This window comes from Pimephales promelas, chromosome 24 (assembly GCF_988280905.1).
Source record: "Pimephales promelas chromosome 24, fPimPro1.hap1.1, whole genome shotgun sequence".
Taxonomy (NCBI): domain Eukaryota; kingdom Metazoa; phylum Chordata; class Actinopteri; order Cypriniformes; family Leuciscidae; genus Pimephales; species Pimephales promelas.
Window position 1 is genome coordinate 28,463,599 of NC_142792.1, and position 20,529 is coordinate 28,484,127.

Consider the following 20,529-nt stretch of genomic DNA (forward strand, 5'->3'; position numbering starts at 1 on the left):
GGCCCTCATGATGTCCTTTCCAACAGAAGATGGAAACACAGTCAGGTGATCAGTGATCATTTCTGGAAACGCTTCATCCAGAATTACCTCCCTGGGCTTCAGTTGAGACATAAATGGAGGAAAACTACTGATAATGCTACTGTGGGACAAATTGTGATGATCGTTGATTCCAACCTTCCCAGAGGACTTTGGCCTGTTGGTACCATCACCAAGGTTTTCCCAGGGACAGATGGTGTTGTTCGAGCGGCAGAGGTGAAGGTTAAAGACAGTATCTACATTCGCCCGGTAACCAAACTGGTGGAACTCCCTGAAATGCCTGAGGATTCAAATGACACTTCTTAAACTAGTTTACTTTTGAATGAGTGTATTTGCTAGGCAAATACAGGGGCGGCTGTTAAAAGTCCGTGCTCTTACGTAGACTACGTTACCCATAATGCATGCGTTCATTGTAGTTCCGATCGCTCGCGGTTGCGCGAGCCGCTTTCACTTTCGGTGCGGTCTAGTTATGAGAAGTAGCATCCTCAGAGCAGAAAACTGACATCCTTTGTTAATCCTTCGCTAATATTGTGTGTAAGAGCGCTGTGTGCGTCCTTGAGATGTAAGTACGGTGTTTTGCATAAATTATGTTCAATACAGAGTTATTAGCTCAGATGAGGAGATTGTTAATCGTGTAACTCAATACTACTATACCGTTTCTTATCCAAATCGCTCTGCATTCCCTCATATAGTAGTCATTTACTGTGTATACTTTAATTATTGCTTTGCAAATACCCCAAATATTATATTTAATGCATAGATTGCCTGTTTTTTGGCATTTTTCGCTGTGTGGAAATTTGTGGTAATTATGCAAGTTCATTTATAGTGTTAGAGCTCCCTCTAGAGGATTTTGGTTGTACTACGGTCCATTTCTTTATGCAACTGCATGAAACTATCCTACATGTTTGTTAATATACACTTTATTGTATTTTCTGTTTCAGATAACCACACACACACTCACACATACACACATCGACACATATTGTGTCATATTGATATCGGCAAACTCTTATCCTCCTCAATAAAGATGTAAACTGCATCATTGGATTTGCCTATTCCTTCTGACCGAGGAAGACTCAGTTGACGAGCAATCTATAATCAGCTGCAGACGCACACGGTCTCTCACACTGACTCCACGTGACTGTGATGTATGCCATCAAAGTACCGCGAGAGCGATACGAGAGTAGCAGGACTCAGCCAGCGCAGCTACTCAAGAGCGGCTGCATGAGCTCTGATGATGTCACAGCTGTTCCACGATTCGCCGGATTCACCGCATGACAACGATCACGTGCATTTCCTGTTTATTCTCACACCTTTAGTTCCACTAAAGCTCACAAATCAGTTTTTTATAACAGTAAACAGTCTTTTCATGTAGTCGCAATGTTATATTGTGTCATGTTTATCATGTTTATCAAAATAAAACTGATTAAAAAACGTTGATTCCACGTGATTATAGGCTTATTTTGAACTTTATACTAGTTCAAACAGATGCTGTATGAAGCAGTAAAGTATTGAATGAAAATGTGTCTGAAATATCTGTTTATTTGGCAAGTGTTGCATTTATTTCACTTCAGCTGTGGTATAAGCATGCAAACACCACGTGAGCCGTCACTACGGGAACCAGAAATTGTCAGACGAAGCTGCAAAAATCTCCGTTTGCAGCTCCTCCCCGCCTGCACGCGGCTGTTCTCGCCGATCGGTTGCATCCAGCCGCAGGCGATGTTGAACACACCTCTAATCTGTTAGTATGGATGCCAGCCCGAACTCCGCCCACAACATTTTTTGGCCGGGAAGTTCGGTCTGGACTCGATTGTCATTGAGGAGTAATTATGATCAGTAAAAAAATGATCGGGCCAATCAAATTGCCAGGGCGGGCTTTATACGATGATGGACAGATGCGAGAGCGCTTGTCAAAGATGACTGCAGCTGGAGAATTGAGATGTATAGATTCCGCTGTCGCATCTTTTGTAAAATAAATCAACAGCGCATTCATTTTAATAGACAAACAGAGAACTGCAATCAAGGCATTTGTCGATCGGAAAGATATTTTTGCCGTCCTTCCAGGGGTGTAAAGTAACGAATTACAAATACTAACGTTACTGTAATTAAGTAGTTTTTTTCAGAAATTGTACTTTTTTGAGTAAGTTTAAAATTGTGTAATTTTACTTTTACTTGAGTACATTTTAAGTGATGTATCGGTACTTTTTCTCCGCTATTTTCCTTCTGTTTGTGGCCGTTACTCGTTACATGCTTGTTTTAATTTCATTTTTATCCATCAACGTGATTGGATCGAGTAATCGGTCTCGTGACTGTCATCAAATCAAATTAAGCATAGAAAACGTACCGCGCCTATTCCTGCTGTTACTCGTGACTGCTGTGGAAGTGCATTCATCACGCATCAATTCAATCCAGATATCAGCGTCTTCCTCTAATATGCTAAGGTACATTTCACATTTCTGCTTAATATGATATTTATATAGGCTGGCCTGTCTACATGGCCTAACATTTGGTCTGATGTTGGGGGAATTGCGAGACGAGTTCAGAATGCGGTGAATTCCCGCTCCCATTTACTTCATAATCACAGGAGAGACGCGCGTCACAATCTGTGCACTGCCGCGTCTCGCGCTCACCATGCCGCCAGATTCAGAATCAGTGCACCATGTCGTTAACTTGAACTGAATTACTTAATAAGAAATTAGCACAGCTCATTAATAAACAGCGTTTTTTGATTGATCCATTATATGATCCGTCTTCATTTGGCAAGTGCACTTGCGCAAAAACATTTTTCATGCTGAACTTTTTTTTTTTTTTTTTTTTTTTTGTGGATGCTGCTGATAAAACAGCTTAGCCGAGACTTCTGAGACAAAGTGTGTTTGTTTCTTTTGTAAAAGTTTCCTGGATATAACTTCCCTATTTAATGCACGATTTTCCTTACAAATTATATTATCACCATTATATGTGAGTAAATGTAGCCGTGTAAAATGTAAGGGATGATGCCACCCTTCTAGAACAATGCATTTACGTTTTAAATTGTAACATTTTTAATAGCATGGAATAAACGTGTGTAATTAGTGTTAGCTCACTATCTTAGCCTTTTTCAGTGCATTAGTTGAGGTAATATGATAATATTAGTGTTTCTCATTTATCAAAACACTAACATTGGTAACGGTTTGGAGAGAAATTGGGTATTTTTTTTTATTTTATTTAACCCATCTCTTGGTGTGTGATGCTGAACTATCATATGAGTTTCTAAAGGTTTTTGAATTCTTTGCTGAATTTTGATATTTTATGTGCAACAATAACATGCTCAGGCCCAGTGGCTTTTCGCCTAATTTTAAATGCTTTTCCCCCAAATAATATAATTTAAATGGTGATGATGAGTGTACTGATTTGATGCATTTTAAAAAGATGGATGATAGATATTTTTTTAGATAGTTTTTTGGACAAGTAGTTTTTACTCTACTCACACTACATTTTTTGGAATGTTATAGTACTTTTACTTGAGTATGTTTTTTCAGTACTCTTTCCACCACTGCGTCCTTCCTACATGATTAAAAAGTATTAAAAAGTCTTAAATCAATTTTCTTAAAAATAATGCCTTAAAAAGTATTAAATTGTCTTAAATTCAGATTGGATAGGTCTTAAATATGTTTGTCATGTCACCGCAAAGATGCAGGCAAAGGCAATCGTTCTGCCAGCCAGGTCGAATATTTTCTACAAGGTAACGTAACCTGTGTGTGTGTTTAGAGACACGCGGGTGCGATCGAACAGTGGAGACATGAAAAACATCCGTCATTTTGTTCATACAGGACAACATTCAGTCTGCAAAGTGTTTACTTATATGTGTGTAGGCCTATATTCGCATTAAAACACAGTTTTAAAAGCAAAACATATTTATCCAACCCCTGTCTGTGTGTTGTAACGTCTGTCAGAGTTTGAAGTCTGCCCAGATGAAGAATAGGAAAGACAGTACAAACGAACTGGTAGTTCCACGAGTCCTTATATAGTTGCTTTCTTTCAGTTAGGCACACTCTTTACATACATGTCGAAAGAGCGGATGTTAACAAGTTAAAGAAAACACTCTGTAAAACTCTACTAATCAAAGTGTAAGTAAACGCATTATAATAAAACAAACCCGCGATAGATCGGTCATCTTCCTCTTTGCGCGAGCATTCTCAATCTCACTGCGCGTGCACGCTCACATAACATCACGCATACAATAACGAACGCCATAGAAGAAGTCATCTTAAAGGCATATCAACATTAGTGATCGACCGATATATCGGCCGGCCGATATATCTGGCCGATATTTGAGGTTTTTACGTGTATCGGAATCGGCCGATACACCGCTGCGCGTTCGCCGATAGTTTTTTTTTTTCCCGGCGTTATTTATAGACAGGCGGCCACGGGCAGCTCTGTGCTGCTGGAGATGCTGCAGTTCACGTGCCCCGCCCTCCTCCACTAGCGGAGTGCAACCTGCTCTTCACGAGAATGGTAACTTAAACTTTCAAAGGATCTTTTAAATGTTTGACTGCTGAAATATTGTCAAACACTTTGAAAATGGAAACACGTCGCCCTATAACTGTTATGTGCTTGCAACTAAGCAAGTTTGTGGGTCCAAATGGAAAACGCGAATGCCTCGTCTATAAAACTTAACTGCTTGCCATTGTATTAAGAAGCTGCAAATAGTTAAGGTGTAGCATTAGGTTATCCGTTCAGTATGCAGACAGTTCAGTATGACTGTCTATGAATATTCTACATTCGAATATCTATTAATTTTGAAGGTGAAAATTAATATTTGAATGTGGAAAAACACGCCCGCGGTTGCAGACTAATAACGTTACCACAGCTACACAGCTCGCTCGGAGCGCTCACTGTCGGTTCTACACTGTGAAACTTCAATCACTGAATGAAGCCTGCTATATTTGGGACAAGAGTCGCGACTCGCAACCTTAAATTGCTTGCACAAAACTCTTGTTTAGCACTCAACATTTGTTTGTTGTTCACTTAACCGACGCGCAGAGACCGTGAGGGCGAGAGAGAGAGAGAGCCTGAGCGAGTCCAGGGCGAGACAGAGTGAGCTCTGCGGTCTTGGCCATTAGTTGATTTACTTGCTTTTTAATACGTTGTCAAATATGTTTAAACCCAAATAAACTATCTAATACTAGTAGTTTATGTCTCTTTGTATTAATGTGTCCTGTTATTGATGTAATGCGCGTCAACAACAAAACGCGCAACGGGATGTTCGAATATGTTTCTTAGAGGGAATATGCAAACGCCATTTGAGCAATTTTGACAGCCCTAGTATGCATACGGTAACAAACTCTGGTCATAGGATTAAGGAATGCCAACGTTGTTCTGTGCTTTTTGTGGGAGATTTATTCAGCACCCACCTGGCTGAGGTTTGGGGCGTGTGGAGTTTGTCTCCCTCGCAATCGCAGTAATATTAGAGACTAGACATGCTCATTTTATTTTATGTAGGAAAATTGAAACCATGCAGTACATAGTTCGTTTCTTTTAAAATGAAGTACAGTGTGCACTGTGCACTTTATTATGCTGGTTGCTACTGTGTGCAATAGTGTAATTATTTAATTTATGCTTAAATATTCATTTTCAGCACTGAACTTTTTTTGTTCTACTTTGTTTTTAATATTTTTTAAATTGTTTATCTACTTGTTCTTGTTCTACCTCACATGTTTTTACTATTTGTTAAATATAAATTTTTGAAGTTAGTTAAATGTTACTTTTATTAAATTGAGACCTGTAACATTTGTTAACATCATGTTATTTTTAAGATGTAAATTGAGGGAGCAAAATGTATCGGCTCCAAATATCGGCTCAAGAAAATCGGCAGCCCGTATCGGTCATCGGCTAAGGCTGATGGGAAAAAAATCGGTATCGGTATCGGCACTAAAAAATCCATATCGGTCGATCCCTAATCAACATGTCATGAACACTACTGAACACTAGGTGGCCGTTACAGAGACTGAGTTCCATCTTTTGGACATTCATCATATCGCATTGGTTTTCATTTCTTGTCCTCAAAACAGGGCACTAATCTGTTTATTTTTAAGTGTTTGTGGTATTATTTTATATGGAAATCAATTATTTATAATTCTTATGATGAGAATAAAGTTAGGGTTAATTAAAATTAAGGAAAATAAATATATTGATCTGAAATATAGCAAATTAATTTTAATTTATTAATTAAAAGGTACAATAACCAAACATATCTCAGTCTTTTTTTCTATATTTTTATTTGTTTAATTAACAAACGAATTATATGAAACTATTATCAGTACACTATAAATAAACTGGTTAAATGCCTTTAGTAAATTAAATCTAAGCCTTTATTAATATACTTTATTATTTAAAACATACAAGGCTTAAGACATTTATAAAAATGCCTTCTATATTTCTTTTCACTCCACTGTACTTCACCACAGGCGACCGCACGTACGCAATTGACAATTGGTTATTGTCATTTCACCATATTTTTGAACAAACAGTGTGTTTACTTGGAAATATTACTGTGTATTTTGAGTTTTAATTTATATTTCCATCGTAAGTTTGGTCTTAAATTTAATTTAGAAGTGGTATTAAAAAGTCTTAAATTTAAATTGGTTATACCTGTAGCCACCCTGATTAAGTTCTGTAGTTGACAACTGCATTCAAAGTAGCTGACTTACTGCGTTGCTCTGATTGGTTGTAGGTTTACTGATTATCCAATTGAGTGCAGAGTTGTTTTTTTCCTGGTTCGGTTAAGACACGCCTCATAATCAAAGCCATACGGAGGAGTTTCAGACTCATATTCCGACAGCAATATGAGTATGACAAAGTCAGGCTACTAATCGGTTAACATGGGAGCCGAAATAAAAACGGACATGCCACGCTTACGAGACGCTTTCGCCACGCAGCCAGTGTGTCTCCGGCCTAAGCCCTTGCCATTAAAACTATTGTTTATTCTGAGGCTACACGTTTTTTTTTTAGGTTTTTAATTATTTTTTTAAATTTTTTATGAAAGTGACAGTTTATAAAAAACAACAACTGGAAAATCTCTGGAAATATTCTTTTGTGCCACTCGTCTTCCTTTATGTGAAACGCCAGAGGACGACACTATCTGAAAATATCGCTTTCCAAGCATCGTAATTTTTCATTTTCATAAGGTTAGGGTTAATAATCTTGTATAAGGAAAATTGAGGACTTTGTTCAAGTCCAATGAACAAATGTTTATGTGAGTTTTATGACCTTATTTCAGTGATTTTAAACCTGTTAATTGAAACAAACAGTTCAAAAGAATGAAAATGATTTAAACTATATGAGGATAACTATAAAACTTTCTAGAGGATATGCAGGTATTATTTAAATATTAATGACTGAAAAAGTACTTCACAAAATTGAGTGAACCCTGATTTTTTTCTGTTGATTATTTTGTCATGAAGTTTTTTAGGAGGCTTTGTCTACCTCGTCTGTTTAGAGGAAACATCACTGGTTCATTCACACTACAGGACACACAGGGGAAAGTGTCTGCAAGACATCATAGTTATGAGACACCTTTTCATACACAGTGAATCAGCAAATGAGAAAGCAAAACCTGAGTTTGTTGAGTTGACCAGATATTTCACTGAACTGTATTTTATCTTTTAATTGTTGTGAAATTGTGTAATTACTCACAGGGCTTTTCTGCAGCATCTCACAGCTGGAATGAGTCTCTGGTAGCCTGCTGATGATGAAGTGAACCTCTTTGGGTCGAACTCGTCCAGCACCTTCTCTGAAATCAGCAGTGTGTAGACCAGCACTGTGCACATTGAAGAGGAGAGTTTTCTTCCTGGATCTTCATCTGGACCGAGGTATCTCTGGATTTCCTCATATAATGAATTATCTTTCAGCTCAAGTAAGCAGTAAAATAGGTTGACTGAAGCCTCCTCTGAGATGTACTGGTCTAGTCTTTGTTTAATGTATCTAGTTGTTCTTCTGATGCTCTTTGTGGTGTCTTCAGTGTCTGTCTTGTCTTCAGTGTCTGTGATCAGGCCTTTGAGCAGTTTCTGACTGGATTCCAGTGAAATGCCCATCAGAAACCGCAGGAAGAGGTCCAGATGTCCTCTCTCACTCTTCATGGCTTTACCAACAGCCTCTTGCAGTAGCTCATGTAATGTGATATCCTCTTTGGGCTCATGAAAGAAGAACTGAAGCTCCTGCATGTTCTTGTTCAGGTAACAGAGGAACACATGCACTGCAGCAAGAAACTCTTGGACACTCAGATGTGTAAAGCAGAAGATCTTTGACTCACAAAATCCGTGTTCCTTCTTAAAGATCTCAGCGATCATTCCTGTGAAGTCAGAGTCTTTACTCACATCAATACCACATGATTTCAGATCTTTTTCATAGAACACAACGTTTTCCTCCTTCAGCTGTTCAAACGCTAGCTTGGCCAACTTTAATATCATTTCCCTATTTGACTGTAAGAGCTTTGAAAAATCTCTTTCTTCTTGTTCCTCGTACTTCTGGTTCTTCATGTTCATCTGTATCAGCAGGAAGTGAATGTACATTTCAGTGAGTGTTGTGCTGATGTTCTCTTTATTGTCCTTGATGAGAATATCCTGAAGGACTGTGGCCGTAATCCAGCAGAACACGGGAATGTGGCACATGATGTAGAGAGTACGAGACGTCTTAATGTGTGAGATGATTCTGGAGGACACAGTCTCATCTGGGAATCTCTTTCTGAAGTATTCCTCCTTCTGCGGGTCAGTGAATCCTCTCACCTCTGTGAACAAACCCACATGCCGAGGAGGGATCTGATTGGCTGCTGCTGGTCGTGAGGTCACCCAGACGAGAGCTGATGGAAGCAGAGTCCCTTTGACCAGACTTGTAAACAGCACGTCTACAGGTGACTCTTCCTCAATGGTGTTTAATGATCTTTTAGTTTTAAAATCCAAAGGCAACCGACTCTCGTCAAGTCCATCAAATATAAATGCTAGCTTGCATCCCTTATATAACTCTGATTTCTCCAGGTCCTTCAGTTCAGAATAAAATGCCAGCAGAAGCTTATGGAGACTAAACTTTTCATCTTTCATCAAATTAGTCTCTCTGAATGGGAGCAGGAACACACAGTCTATATTCTGATTGGCTTTTCCTTCAGCCCAGTCCAGGATGAACTTCTGCACAGAGACAGTTTTTCCAATGCCAGCGACGCCCTTTGTCAGCACAGTCTTTTCCTCATTGTTTTTCTTCAATGCAGTAAAAATATCATTGCATTTGATTGGTTTGTCCTGTGTTTGTTTGTTCTTGAAAGCATCATCAATCTTCAGAACCTCATGTTCCTGATTGACCTTTTCCATATCTCCCTCTGTGATGAACAGTTCTGTGTAAACCGCTTTGAGATCTGCTTCATTTTCCTCTTTCCCCTCAAAAATACATTTAGCTTTCTTTCGCATGCTGGTTTTGTGTTTTTGCAAAAACGTTTGCAATTCCTCTGTTTAAAAAAATAATGTAAGCAGATTAAATTACAGGCAAAAAGAGTTTTATTTTTAGGCCACACTTTTTATTATGTGCCTTTACTATGTGCTAACATTTAATACAAGACTATGGATTTACTGTGACTACACTTTGTTCAGGCCGATTCCCACATTTACTGCTAATGAGCTGAGTTATGGGTTTGCTGAAGGGTTAGGATTATAGGGGTTAGAGTTAGCTTTTGGGTCAAGGGTTGGGTTACAGTTAGGGCTAATGTTAACTGTAACTACAAGTGTGAATTAAACGCCCCACAACTTTATCAAAAGTTTTTGACAGTTTTCTGAATACAAAATACATCCAACATGTCTAAATCCTTTAAGACCTCTATAGTGAAGAAATGATGGTTGCACCTTCTAATTGTTTCTCTGTTTTCTCCTTCGCCAAGGTTTTTTGTGGCTCTGTGAGGAAAGAGAAAATGAGAACATTTATACAAATGAAAAGAGACAATAAATACAGTTACACAGAAGAATAAAGTGGCAAGTACCTAAAGCATTTCTGAACAATATGGCTACACACTAAACTTCCTTATGAATAGGATTCACAGCAAGCATTATTTCATAGATGATTGTTAATAGTGTGCATCAGAAAGTCCAGTTACTATATTATATAATTATATTATATTTTTATTATAGAAATTGTGTTATGGTCATTATTGTATATACACTACATTACCATTTCCCGCAGTGTTTGAGATGATGTTGAAGGTCACTGGGCCTGTGATGGTGTTTCCAGCGAGTACAGGAGCGTTTACAGTTGCTCTTGTTTCAGCTTTCACATCAACACTGCTGCTCATCTGGACTGAAATACAGATAGAGAGATTAATTACAGTGCTTAAATCACAACTTTAACATTTCTGATATTATTTTCTTTTATCACTATTACCTCCTTTTTTGTTGTCAGAAGCCATTGTCCTTTACTGACTTACAGCTGTTGGACAAGAACACAAATGTCTTTAATGGATTGTATGTTATCAGACACTTTACAAAAATACAAAAAAAGAGCAGAGTATAAGTGCTGTCAATCAATCGATTTAAAAATATACTAATTATTATTATTATTAGTCATTTTTTTCATAATCGTGATAAACGGTAAAGTTTTAAATATATTTTGACATCGTAATACTTTACATTAAATCTCCAAAATAATATAGGAACAGCATAAAAACATGAATATTTGCACAGATATTGCTGTAGCTTTAGATTTAGATAATCTTCAGGATATGTGGCCGCATGAAAATGACAAAGGACCAACAAATATAAGTGGGGTTTGTATTTATTCCTTATAACTAGTTAGGAGTTTCTGTTTCTTTTACTGTTCATAGGGCAGAAGACTCACAATAAAACAAAATACAGTGCCAGTATATCTTTGGATCACACAGCAAATTGTTCACCCCAAAATAAAGGAAATATAAAAGTACAATTTGTCGCCTCTTTTTGTGTGCAATAATAAAGAACAATGCAAATAAGGCAACATCACCAATAACAATAATACGGTAGTGGTACTTCTGGAAAGAAAACATCTTACAACTGCATAAACAGTTCGACTGAAATAACACTCACTAAATACACCTGAAATGACATAAACATACATCTACCCTGTGGAGTAGTCTACGTGATACGCAGGTATACGCCATGTTTTTAATGAATAAATCAAAAGTAGAGGTGTACAATGAATCAAATCTTGATATGGACTAGTGTCTGTGAATATTAAAGCTCAAAGAGACTGCAATTGTTCTGCGTGTCTCTGGGAATGAGCACTCAATGCGGCTCTACTACACACACACTGAAGCGTAGCAAACGTGACGCTCGTGGTGTTTTCAGCTTTTCACTGTATGAGGAGATGATGTAGGCTTGTTGACACATGCGATAAACATTCGCCACCCCAGAAATGATCCCTGACCCTGCTTGCCACCCTGTGATTTGTTTTCTAGATCTGCCCCTGCCTCGAGTGCAAATTTCATCATTCAACTTCAGATTTGTATTTTACAAGTTTTCGCATTGGAGCTGTGAGTGTAAATTTTAGTGAGCAAGTACAAATATTTATTGTTTAAGTTCTCAAATTCACATCTACGTGCTCTCGAGTTTTGCTCTACCTTTATCCTCTCGTGCCACACATCCATTTTCTCACGCAAAGAAAAATCACAGAGCAAAGAGGACACTGAGACCGACAGACTACAGAGCAGGTTACTGTTGATATGAAACGAATATCAGCTCTCAGGTTATGTCCATTTTATTACGCAATTCAGACAAAAAATACCGTTTTGGAGCTTACAGCCTAAATGTGACGTGACAGATCGCACTTCAGTTCAGGTAAACCGATCATCTGTTACTTTTTATAAAGAAACACGACTTACACAACTTTGCCTCATACATAATATCGATCAATCAGTGTTTTTCAACCCCGGAAAGAGGTCAATAAAACAGCAGGAGAACAATAATGTCCCAGAGCGTTACATTTACCTCAGGAAAGCCATTTAATGACCTGCACGTTATTGGCTAGAAAAATAGCAGGAATATTTTGCTAAATATGTGCACTATATTACATATTTATTATGTTTACTTATCATTACTTGTTATTGTAATGAAAACTGCATTATATTTAATTTCTCTGTTTACAGCATTATGTGAGATATATTTTTTCTTGAGAAAAATTAACATGCAGGCTATTTACTGTAGCCTACCTAATATTTATCCAAATGAGTTAATATTGAATCAAGATTGAAATCAAATCCAAGAATTCAATTGAAATACCATGTAAAAATTGTTAAGAAATGTTTTGACAATCACAATTACACATTGTGATGCAAGTTGTTGTTTTTTTTAGATACCCCCAATCTCTTGTGCAATTAAAATATTGTGCTAATACCGTACACCGTGCTAAAAGCTCAATCAATTAATCACAGTGTAGCAGTATGGGTTATGACCCCTCCTACTTGTTTGTGGTTTGGCCAATGGCCTGTCACCTGTTGCGTATAAGAGCACAAACTACCAGTTTATTGATGTGTGTCATTTTCTGGGGCTGTGACGTCACCCTCGCGCCCTGCTGCTTTCCTGGCCGGAGTGCACTGTTGAATGGGTTGCCCGTAAACACCGCTGAAGCTGCTATCTAATGGCTGTGATGTCTACTGGGTGTGGGTGCTTCCCATAGAGTCAGGTGTGGACTATTGAGACAGTGTACGACCTATCTCCGTTCCGGCCAATGAGTTTTGTCAGAGACATTTGGCTCTATCCACCGCATAGTTTGCGACGTGATCCGGACCGGAAACAGCATGTTTTGCTGCGCACGTTAAGGGAAATAGCGGCGTTCCGAATGAGTATTACATGCTGTGCCTCATCCTAAAGTGCTGATTGCTCCAACGTCCTGCTTCATCAACGACTGCTGTTCTGTTTCCACTGATTTCCCCGCGTCTTGCACGGGACTGAAACGTTTCTCATGACTTTATTTTTAAAGTGAACTTTCTGGGCTTAGGCTCAGTAAGGAAGTGTGATATGCTTAGTGTTTTTATTTCTTTCATTGATTTCCATGTTCGAGTATGTTTTGAATCTGTATTTGTAGTTCAATTGTGACCAGTGAATTAATGTGTGGCTTGCAAACAATGTTTGCTTGAGTCAAACTGCCTAATTTATTGGATTATTTGATTAAGTGATTTTATTTAATTTGAGTTTCTTTTGTTTTCTCTGCGTTTTTGATTGTGGTGACTGGTGACCAAATGGTTGGTCCCTTCTGGGCATTACAGTAATTTGTTGTATTTTGTTTTCTGTGCATATCAATGCTCTCTCTTACTGTCTCCTCTTCATTTGTCGGCAGGACCTGGGCACCCGGGGGCCAGACGAGTGATCTTTTGGTGGTGGCATCCTCACTGTGTGTCGTGGTCTTCTCTGACATGAGTTGCTGAGTGTGTGCTTGTGTGTGTGTGCACTGTGAAAAGAGTGATTTTTCTAAGGGTGATATCTTGAGACTGCCCCTGTTGGTAAGCCCAGGTTCCTCTGCTGCCAACGATAGGATTTAACAAAGAGATGAGAGTGATTGCCACTGTCGCCTTGCTTTTGGCTTGCTTTGAGCTTGCTCAGTTGGGGTTATTTAGTGTTTAGCAATGTTGTTGATCTGTGTTGTGCTACTTTCATGTTATCACTGTGAAGCTGCTTTGATACAATCTGTATTGTGAAAAGCGCTATATAAATAAATGTGACTTGACTTGACTTGACTTGATTGCTGGCCAACACCTTTTAAAATTATTGTGTCTTACCAATTAATAAACTTTTGTACGACTACCATTGTCTCTGATTCATCCATGGTTAGGATCTGCGTGTGCCTTCTGAGTAGAGGTTGTTAAAGTCTTGGGGTGAAATTCCTCAGGTGGCGTAGTCGGAGATAGTATCAAGTGCATGTATAATAGAGCTGCCCAAAACACATTTAGCCACAACAGCATGAACAATTGATAACGGCACATGCCCACTACCAACATCCATCGCCATGATTTTTGGAAGGATTATCGTGAGAGGAAAAAATTACGTTTTAGACGCGTAACATTGGCTAATATAAACGCATATTATTATCATATATTTATACGACAGGGCCGTTGAATGCTTGAATCAGATTGGCTGATGAACGTTCTAAGGTGTGTAATTATTGTCATGGAAACGCACGGGTAAAGTAGTTCCGGCAGGTCTCGACCGCATTACAGTTCCATATCACTTCGCATAGCTATCTGTAATAACGGAAAATACAATTCATAACCAGAAAAAAACATGCAGCTCCATTCGCTTGATCTGAAATTTTCGATGTCTAACTTCACAATCAATGGACACAAATAAATAAAGTAGTCCTATCTATAATCAATAGAAAATTAAACTGAATATGTAAATAAATTGATACTGCTGCACAGGTTTTTGTAATTATTGCAGATAATTTAAAGGTGCCCTAGAATGTGAAATTGAATTTATTTTGGCATAGTTAAATAACAAGAGTTCAGACATACAGTGAGTCTCAAACATCATTGTTTTCTCCTTCTTACTTAAATCTCGTTTTTGAAAAACACCCCTGAAAAACAGGCGAATCTCCACATAATACCGACTGTTACGTAACAGTCGGGCTCATTAATATGTACGACTCCAAACATTTGCATATGTCAGCCCATGTACAGTGACAGACGAGACGGAGCTGCGCAGCCGAAGCATGGCAGTTTCTCAGTGTTTGGATGTACACATGAACACAAAAGTATATTTTAGTTCCTTCATCCGAGCCTCTGAAGAAAACAATGGGTCAATTTTATTTTCTCTGGACATTTTCAACCATTTCACCGACGACTTGTTTCCTCAACTTGTCAAGAGCTGGCCTCGGATCGAGCTGATGTGTTATTGTTGTTCAAGATCAGACAGGTAATCTTTCACTTTAAAATCGTTCAATACTGTTTATGCATTAGTAAGTCAGGCCAGTGATTAAATATCAACTTCACAAAGTTTCTTTTAGTAGGATGAAAAATAAAAATCGTATTTAAATTGTGAATTATATACAGAAAGAAAGCGATCAAAGAACAATCACAGCGCGAGTTTATCTGGACACTTGCCAAACTCGTTATGAATTCAATGACGCACGTTACACTGCACAACGAAGCTCTTACTGTATTTACATTATCGTGTCTGCATTAGTGAAAGCAGAGAAGGCAGAAACTGCATTGCAATGATAAGATCTTCATTCTCGCGATCGACACTCTCACTGTCCTTTGCTTGCTCAATGCTCATCACAGCAACACTTTATGTGATGGGAATAGAACTAAATACTTCAAAAACATCTCACGATTTGTTAATCTCGATAGCTGTAATAGTAAAAACCTATAATAGCTGTAGTAAAATTATTCGAAAGAGTTTCACATGTAATACTATTTCATATGCAAGCATGTCAGCCAATCACAGCAGAGGCCGGTTACACACAGCAGACACGCCCCTTCAAACCGGGTGTTCACAGCAGAGGCTAAATCAGGCTAGGAAAAATGCCTTTTATTTCTAAATTATGACTATTTTTGGTCTAAAAAACATACTTACATTATAAGGGCAACCCAGGAAACATTATAAAATAATTTAAAAAACCAGTATAGGGCACCTTTGACAAATAAATAATTATTGATAGGCATATACTTGCCTATCCTTATACTTTCATTTTTTAGAAAAAAAAAAAAAAGAATGAACGAATTGAATTAATAAATGAATCATAATATTGACACAGGTGCTTTTCTCTCTCTCTCGCTCTCTCCGTTTCTCTAAAATTATGTTTTGTAATTAGCAATGGAGGCATGGGATTAGATGCATGAGAAATTAATGCTTCATACAAGATCATTTTTGCTAAAATATGTAATGGAAACGCACCTAGTGTTCACACACTTACTCACGTCACACAACCATATTCTCACACAGTGAAAAATCACAGAGCAAAAACACTGACACCGACAGACGAGACAGAGCAGGGCACTATGATATGAAAATGAGCTTTCAAATTCTGTCAATTTTATTACAAAATTCAAACTAAAAATACCACTCCTTACCAAGCTTAACTCAAAAGTTGGCAGCGCTGTTAGTGCTGAGCAATAAAAAAAACTGTATAAACAATGTGTCAATGCTGTTCATTAAGTCTAGATCAATGTGAATGGATACATGACACTTTTAAACCAATATCTATCATTATATTTTATAAAGTAGTATTTACTAACCATGAATAATAACGATGTGGTGTTGCTCGTTCCTCCACTGAACTTGAACTGTCTTGAGCAGAAGTTACTTTGAAACTCCTTTAAACGTGTATTTCCGTAAAGGACTGTGGAGTTATTTTCTTCTGAACTTAAACCTGTTCAACCAGAACTTTTCCAGTAAACTAATATAACCAGTTTGTCAAAAGGAGTTGTGACTTTTTTCTTTAAATGCCTGTATTTCCTTCTAAGCTTTTTGCTGTTGTTCTCCTTTTTTTGTGTGTGTGTGTCCTGATTTCACAGTGCTCTTGTGTCTTCTGTGATTGGACAGCTATCCGCTCGTGAAAAGTCCAGGTGAAAGTGGCCATCAAATATTTGATTGAAGTAGATGCCAACTGGAGTAAAGTCAGTATCTCAGGGCCCTTAGATGTGGGAAAGTTCAACTTGCAAAAATCATATAAGGCCAAGACACTCGAGAATTTAGAAGAAATAAGAGCATTTATTCATGGCTATAACATCTTTATGAGCATTCATATATCCGCACAGCAAGTGTGTGTGAGAATCACAAGGAGAAGAGTGAGAGGAGTTTAACCACACAGGAGTGTGAATGCAATCTAGCATAGTTTCCACTGACTCATATGTTGACTGAAGTCTTCTCTTTAAGGAAGAAGGAGTGTGTAGCATGCAGTGGTGGAATGTAACGAAGTACAAATACTTTGTTACTTTACTTAAGTACATTTTTCACGTATCTGTACTTTACTTAAGTAGAATATATAATGCATACTTTTTACTTTTACTTCGTTACATTTTGCAGCAATAATTATACTCTCTACTCCACTACATTTACAACTTCTGTTACATTTTCATTACATTTTCTGATCAGTTTTTCCCATGCCAAAACGTAATCTGACCGTCCGTTCGTTACACGTTTGTCTCACCAGTGACGTTTGGTTGCCATATAGATACATTAACTAAATGCGCCTCGCACGCAGTGTGTTTATCGTGCAATTTATATGCAAAAATTTGTATAGGAAACACACCGTGTGTAATATAAGTTTGGTTAGGATTATGGCAAGCTAAGAGATTCAGAATTACACCATAAATTAATCGCGTTTACTGCCAAACATAGTTATTAACATAAGTTAGTAAGGATAAGCATGGTTTATATTGCCTAATTGCAAGCTTGTTTCAGAAATTGTGACGACATTTTTTTCCATCATTATTGAACATCATTATAGGAGTATTAGGTTGAATGAGTTAGAATTAAATGTTTTATTAATCATTAGAAAATAGTCATTAAGAAAATCAATTGTTATGCAAGTACTTTTACTTTTAATACTTAAAGTATATTTAAAATTAGGTACTTTTTACTTTTTACTTAAGTATGGTTGTCATTGTGTTACTTCTACTTTAACTAAAGTAAATATTTATCTGGTTATTTGTACTTTTACTTAAGTTGTAACATCTACTTTTAAGAAAGCTTGCTAAGAAAGATTGCTACATAATAAAGTGAGGGACCAGAGACTTCACATTTCAATGAGCCATGTGTATTATACCATAAATCAGCATTCAGGCAGTAACCATACAAAATACATGAGGCATTCATTTACAAGACAATAGGGCTAATTCAGCTCTTCCCAATAATGCTTTTGGTAGCCAAGAGTTCAGTCCTTAGAGTCCCACAAGTAACAAGAAACTGTACTTAAGCGCAGAGCGGAAGAGTTCACAATGGTCTGAATCCAAGTGTCCAAGCAGCGGTTGATACTAGGACAAACTGTAGTTCAAGGCACAAACAGCAGATGCCAAAGGTGTGATTGTAGACAATTAATTCCATATATTGGTCAAGGGTTTAGATATAGATGAGTTGCTGCCTCATGCCTGCACGATGAACCCTGTTTGAGCATAGGAACCACAGGTTCCTCAAATCAGGGAAAAACATGACCACACTAGTAGGGAAGCTTCTCCATGTGCTTAACACATCCTTCCTCCTTACTCTACTTCTTCTACCATTTTATGCTACTAGGAACCTTCCTTACTAGAGTACCCCCTAGTGGTAGAACGGAGTATTACACAGTACAGAGAGCTAATAAGACAAATGTAACTGCAAGCTGTTACAAAGTACTAAGATTCAGTACTTCCTCCACCACTGGTAGCATGAGATATACTTTCAGTTTTAAACATGAACACACGTTTCTCTACCTTGTAAGGATAATGTTAAGTTCCTTTGGTCAGCATATAAATGCGGATCCTTTTGACGAATGATTCTGTGATTTGTGGAGAAAAGTATAATAACTAGTCTAGACTTGTGGCAGGGCTGCCAACTCTCAGGCATTCAGTGCGAGACTCACACTATTGACAGTGTTCACACACTTACTCACGTCACACAACCATATTCTCACACACTGAAAAATCACAGAGCAAAGACACTGACACCGACAGACGACACAGAGCAGGGTACTATGATATCAAACAAAGTCTCGACTTTCACATTCTGTCAATCTTATTACAAAATTAAAACAAAAAATACTGTTTTGCGCTCCATAATTCTCACACCATGCTAAACTCAAAAGTTGCCAGCCCTGCTAGTACTAAACTAAAATGGTTAGCATTTCCTTTTGTATACAGTTGTGTGATTCATTATTCAAATTAATAAATTCATCAAATAAAATAAATAAAGCTTACTTTGACTGATAACATTATTTATTTTTCTAAGATTTCTATAGATATCACAATATATTTTTATCATGAACTATTTTGGCCACGACAATCGTGTACTGAAAAATCTGATATTGTGACTGTCCTAATCTAAATGAGTTGTAATAAAGGTTGTGAGATGAATATGATTATCTATGAAGAGAGAACAGAGAAATATGAGGAATCAGAAAGCTGTTGTTTAAATCTGTAAAAAAAAAAAAAAAACCTACAAAAACACTTTTAAATGTATATCTATCATTATGTTTAATAAAGTAGTATAGTAGGAGTATTATAGTAGTAGTTATATTTACTAACCATGAATGATGACGATGTGGTGTTGCTCGTCCCTCCACTGAACTTGAACTGTCTTGAGCAGAAGTTGATTTGAAACTGCTTTAAACATGTATTTTCATGAAGGACTGTGGAGTTATTTTCTTCTGAACTTAAACCTGTTCAACCAGGAGTTGTGTGACGTCTTGAAACCCCTGGAGTTGTGCCATTGCCTTCTATGCTTTTTCCTGTTGTTCGAGACTCTAGGTGTAGCTGTGATCTTCCTGAAAGCAGTCATGTTTTGCACATATATCAGTTGAATCTGCATAACTATGATCCTCATTACTGATATCCACTGTTCCAGCAGTGTCAGCTTGACAGATGTCATTGTTCTCATTGGCATCTTCAGTCAGGGTGGCATTGCTGTAACCAGCGGCAGATTTCATGATAAGGTTTCATTTATCAACTGGAGGATCCTCTTTATTTTCCCCTGACACTTTACACAACACAAGTGAGGAGCCACATAACTCTGTGTTATTACTTATAAAAATATTGAGTCTTACGTACTTTATTTCTTCAAAACTTTTGTGGATTCGGACAAACACTTCCTGTTTAGTCAGTGTCTCCGTCTGTCAATCATTTTCACTGACATTGGATTGGATGACATATAGATATATTATTAAGACCAGGTTGAATACATTGAAGACAGACAAAACAAAACTGCCGTCCTCAGACTGCATGACGTCACTGAAAACGATGAGCAAGTGTATTGTTTCAGATTAATAACTGCAACTGATAAACAAAAACGGGTTTGTCAACCGGGAATTAATTGTTTCTGGTAATCCACGTCCATCCTTCATTTTCATTATTTGCCTAGATTTTAGATTTTAAAGTTAAAAAACATGTTAACTCCTAACTAACTACAAGCGTTACCTTGTGTAAACATTGCGGGATGACAAGGTAGCGTTAGGAGTTAGTTAGTTAGGAGTTAACATGTTTTTCACTTTAAAATAATGGGCCACATCACTAGTAGTTCCTGCGGGATGACAAGGAAACGCTTAAGTAGTTATTGAGGAGACATGTTTTTCACAAATGATACAAGTTATTTAATTTTATATTTGACACATACTGTACAGGTTCTGTGAGGCACTAATATTCTAACAAACACTGTAATCTGGAAGATGTGGTTTTGGGCTTATCGTAACATAAATGCAGCCAATTTCTTCATTAAAGATGCTAATTGTTTTTGACAAGTGAACATCAATGTTTATATTCATGTCCTAAAGAGAAGTCCTCCTCAGGCAGCTTATAGGTCTTTGGAGTCTGAGATATATGTG

The 20,529-nt window shown here is 37.5% G+C and overlaps 2 protein-coding genes across 2 annotated transcripts in view; both read right to left on the reverse strand.

Moving 5' to 3' along the window:
• LOC148969338 (protein NLRC3-like) overlaps positions 1-16,653 on the reverse strand; it is a 287,825-nt gene extending 271,172 nt beyond the window's left edge. Inside the window, exon 1 of the mRNA XM_089126987.1 lies at positions 16,253-16,653. The gene's annotated coding sequence lies outside the window, so the exon portion shown is untranslated. The remainder of the gene's footprint in view (positions 1-16,252) is intronic.
• The window catches only part of LOC120487490 (NACHT, LRR and PYD domains-containing protein 3), a 57,629-nt gene extending 38,177 nt beyond the window's left edge, over positions 1-19,452 (reverse strand). The window contains exons 1-5 of the mRNA XM_089126790.1: positions 19,238-19,452; positions 10,432-10,476; positions 10,222-10,347; positions 9,900-9,947; positions 7,711-9,508 (exon numbers count right to left, since the gene is read on the reverse strand). Coding sequence (XP_088982916.1) covers positions 7,711-9,508; positions 9,900-9,947; positions 10,222-10,347; positions 10,432-10,456 — 1,997 coding nt within the window. The 5' untranslated portion in view covers positions 10,457-10,476; positions 19,238-19,452. The remainder of the gene's footprint in view (positions 1-7,710; positions 9,509-9,899; positions 9,948-10,221; positions 10,348-10,431; positions 10,477-19,237) is intronic.
• Positions 19,453-20,529: the final 1,077 nt, after the last annotated feature.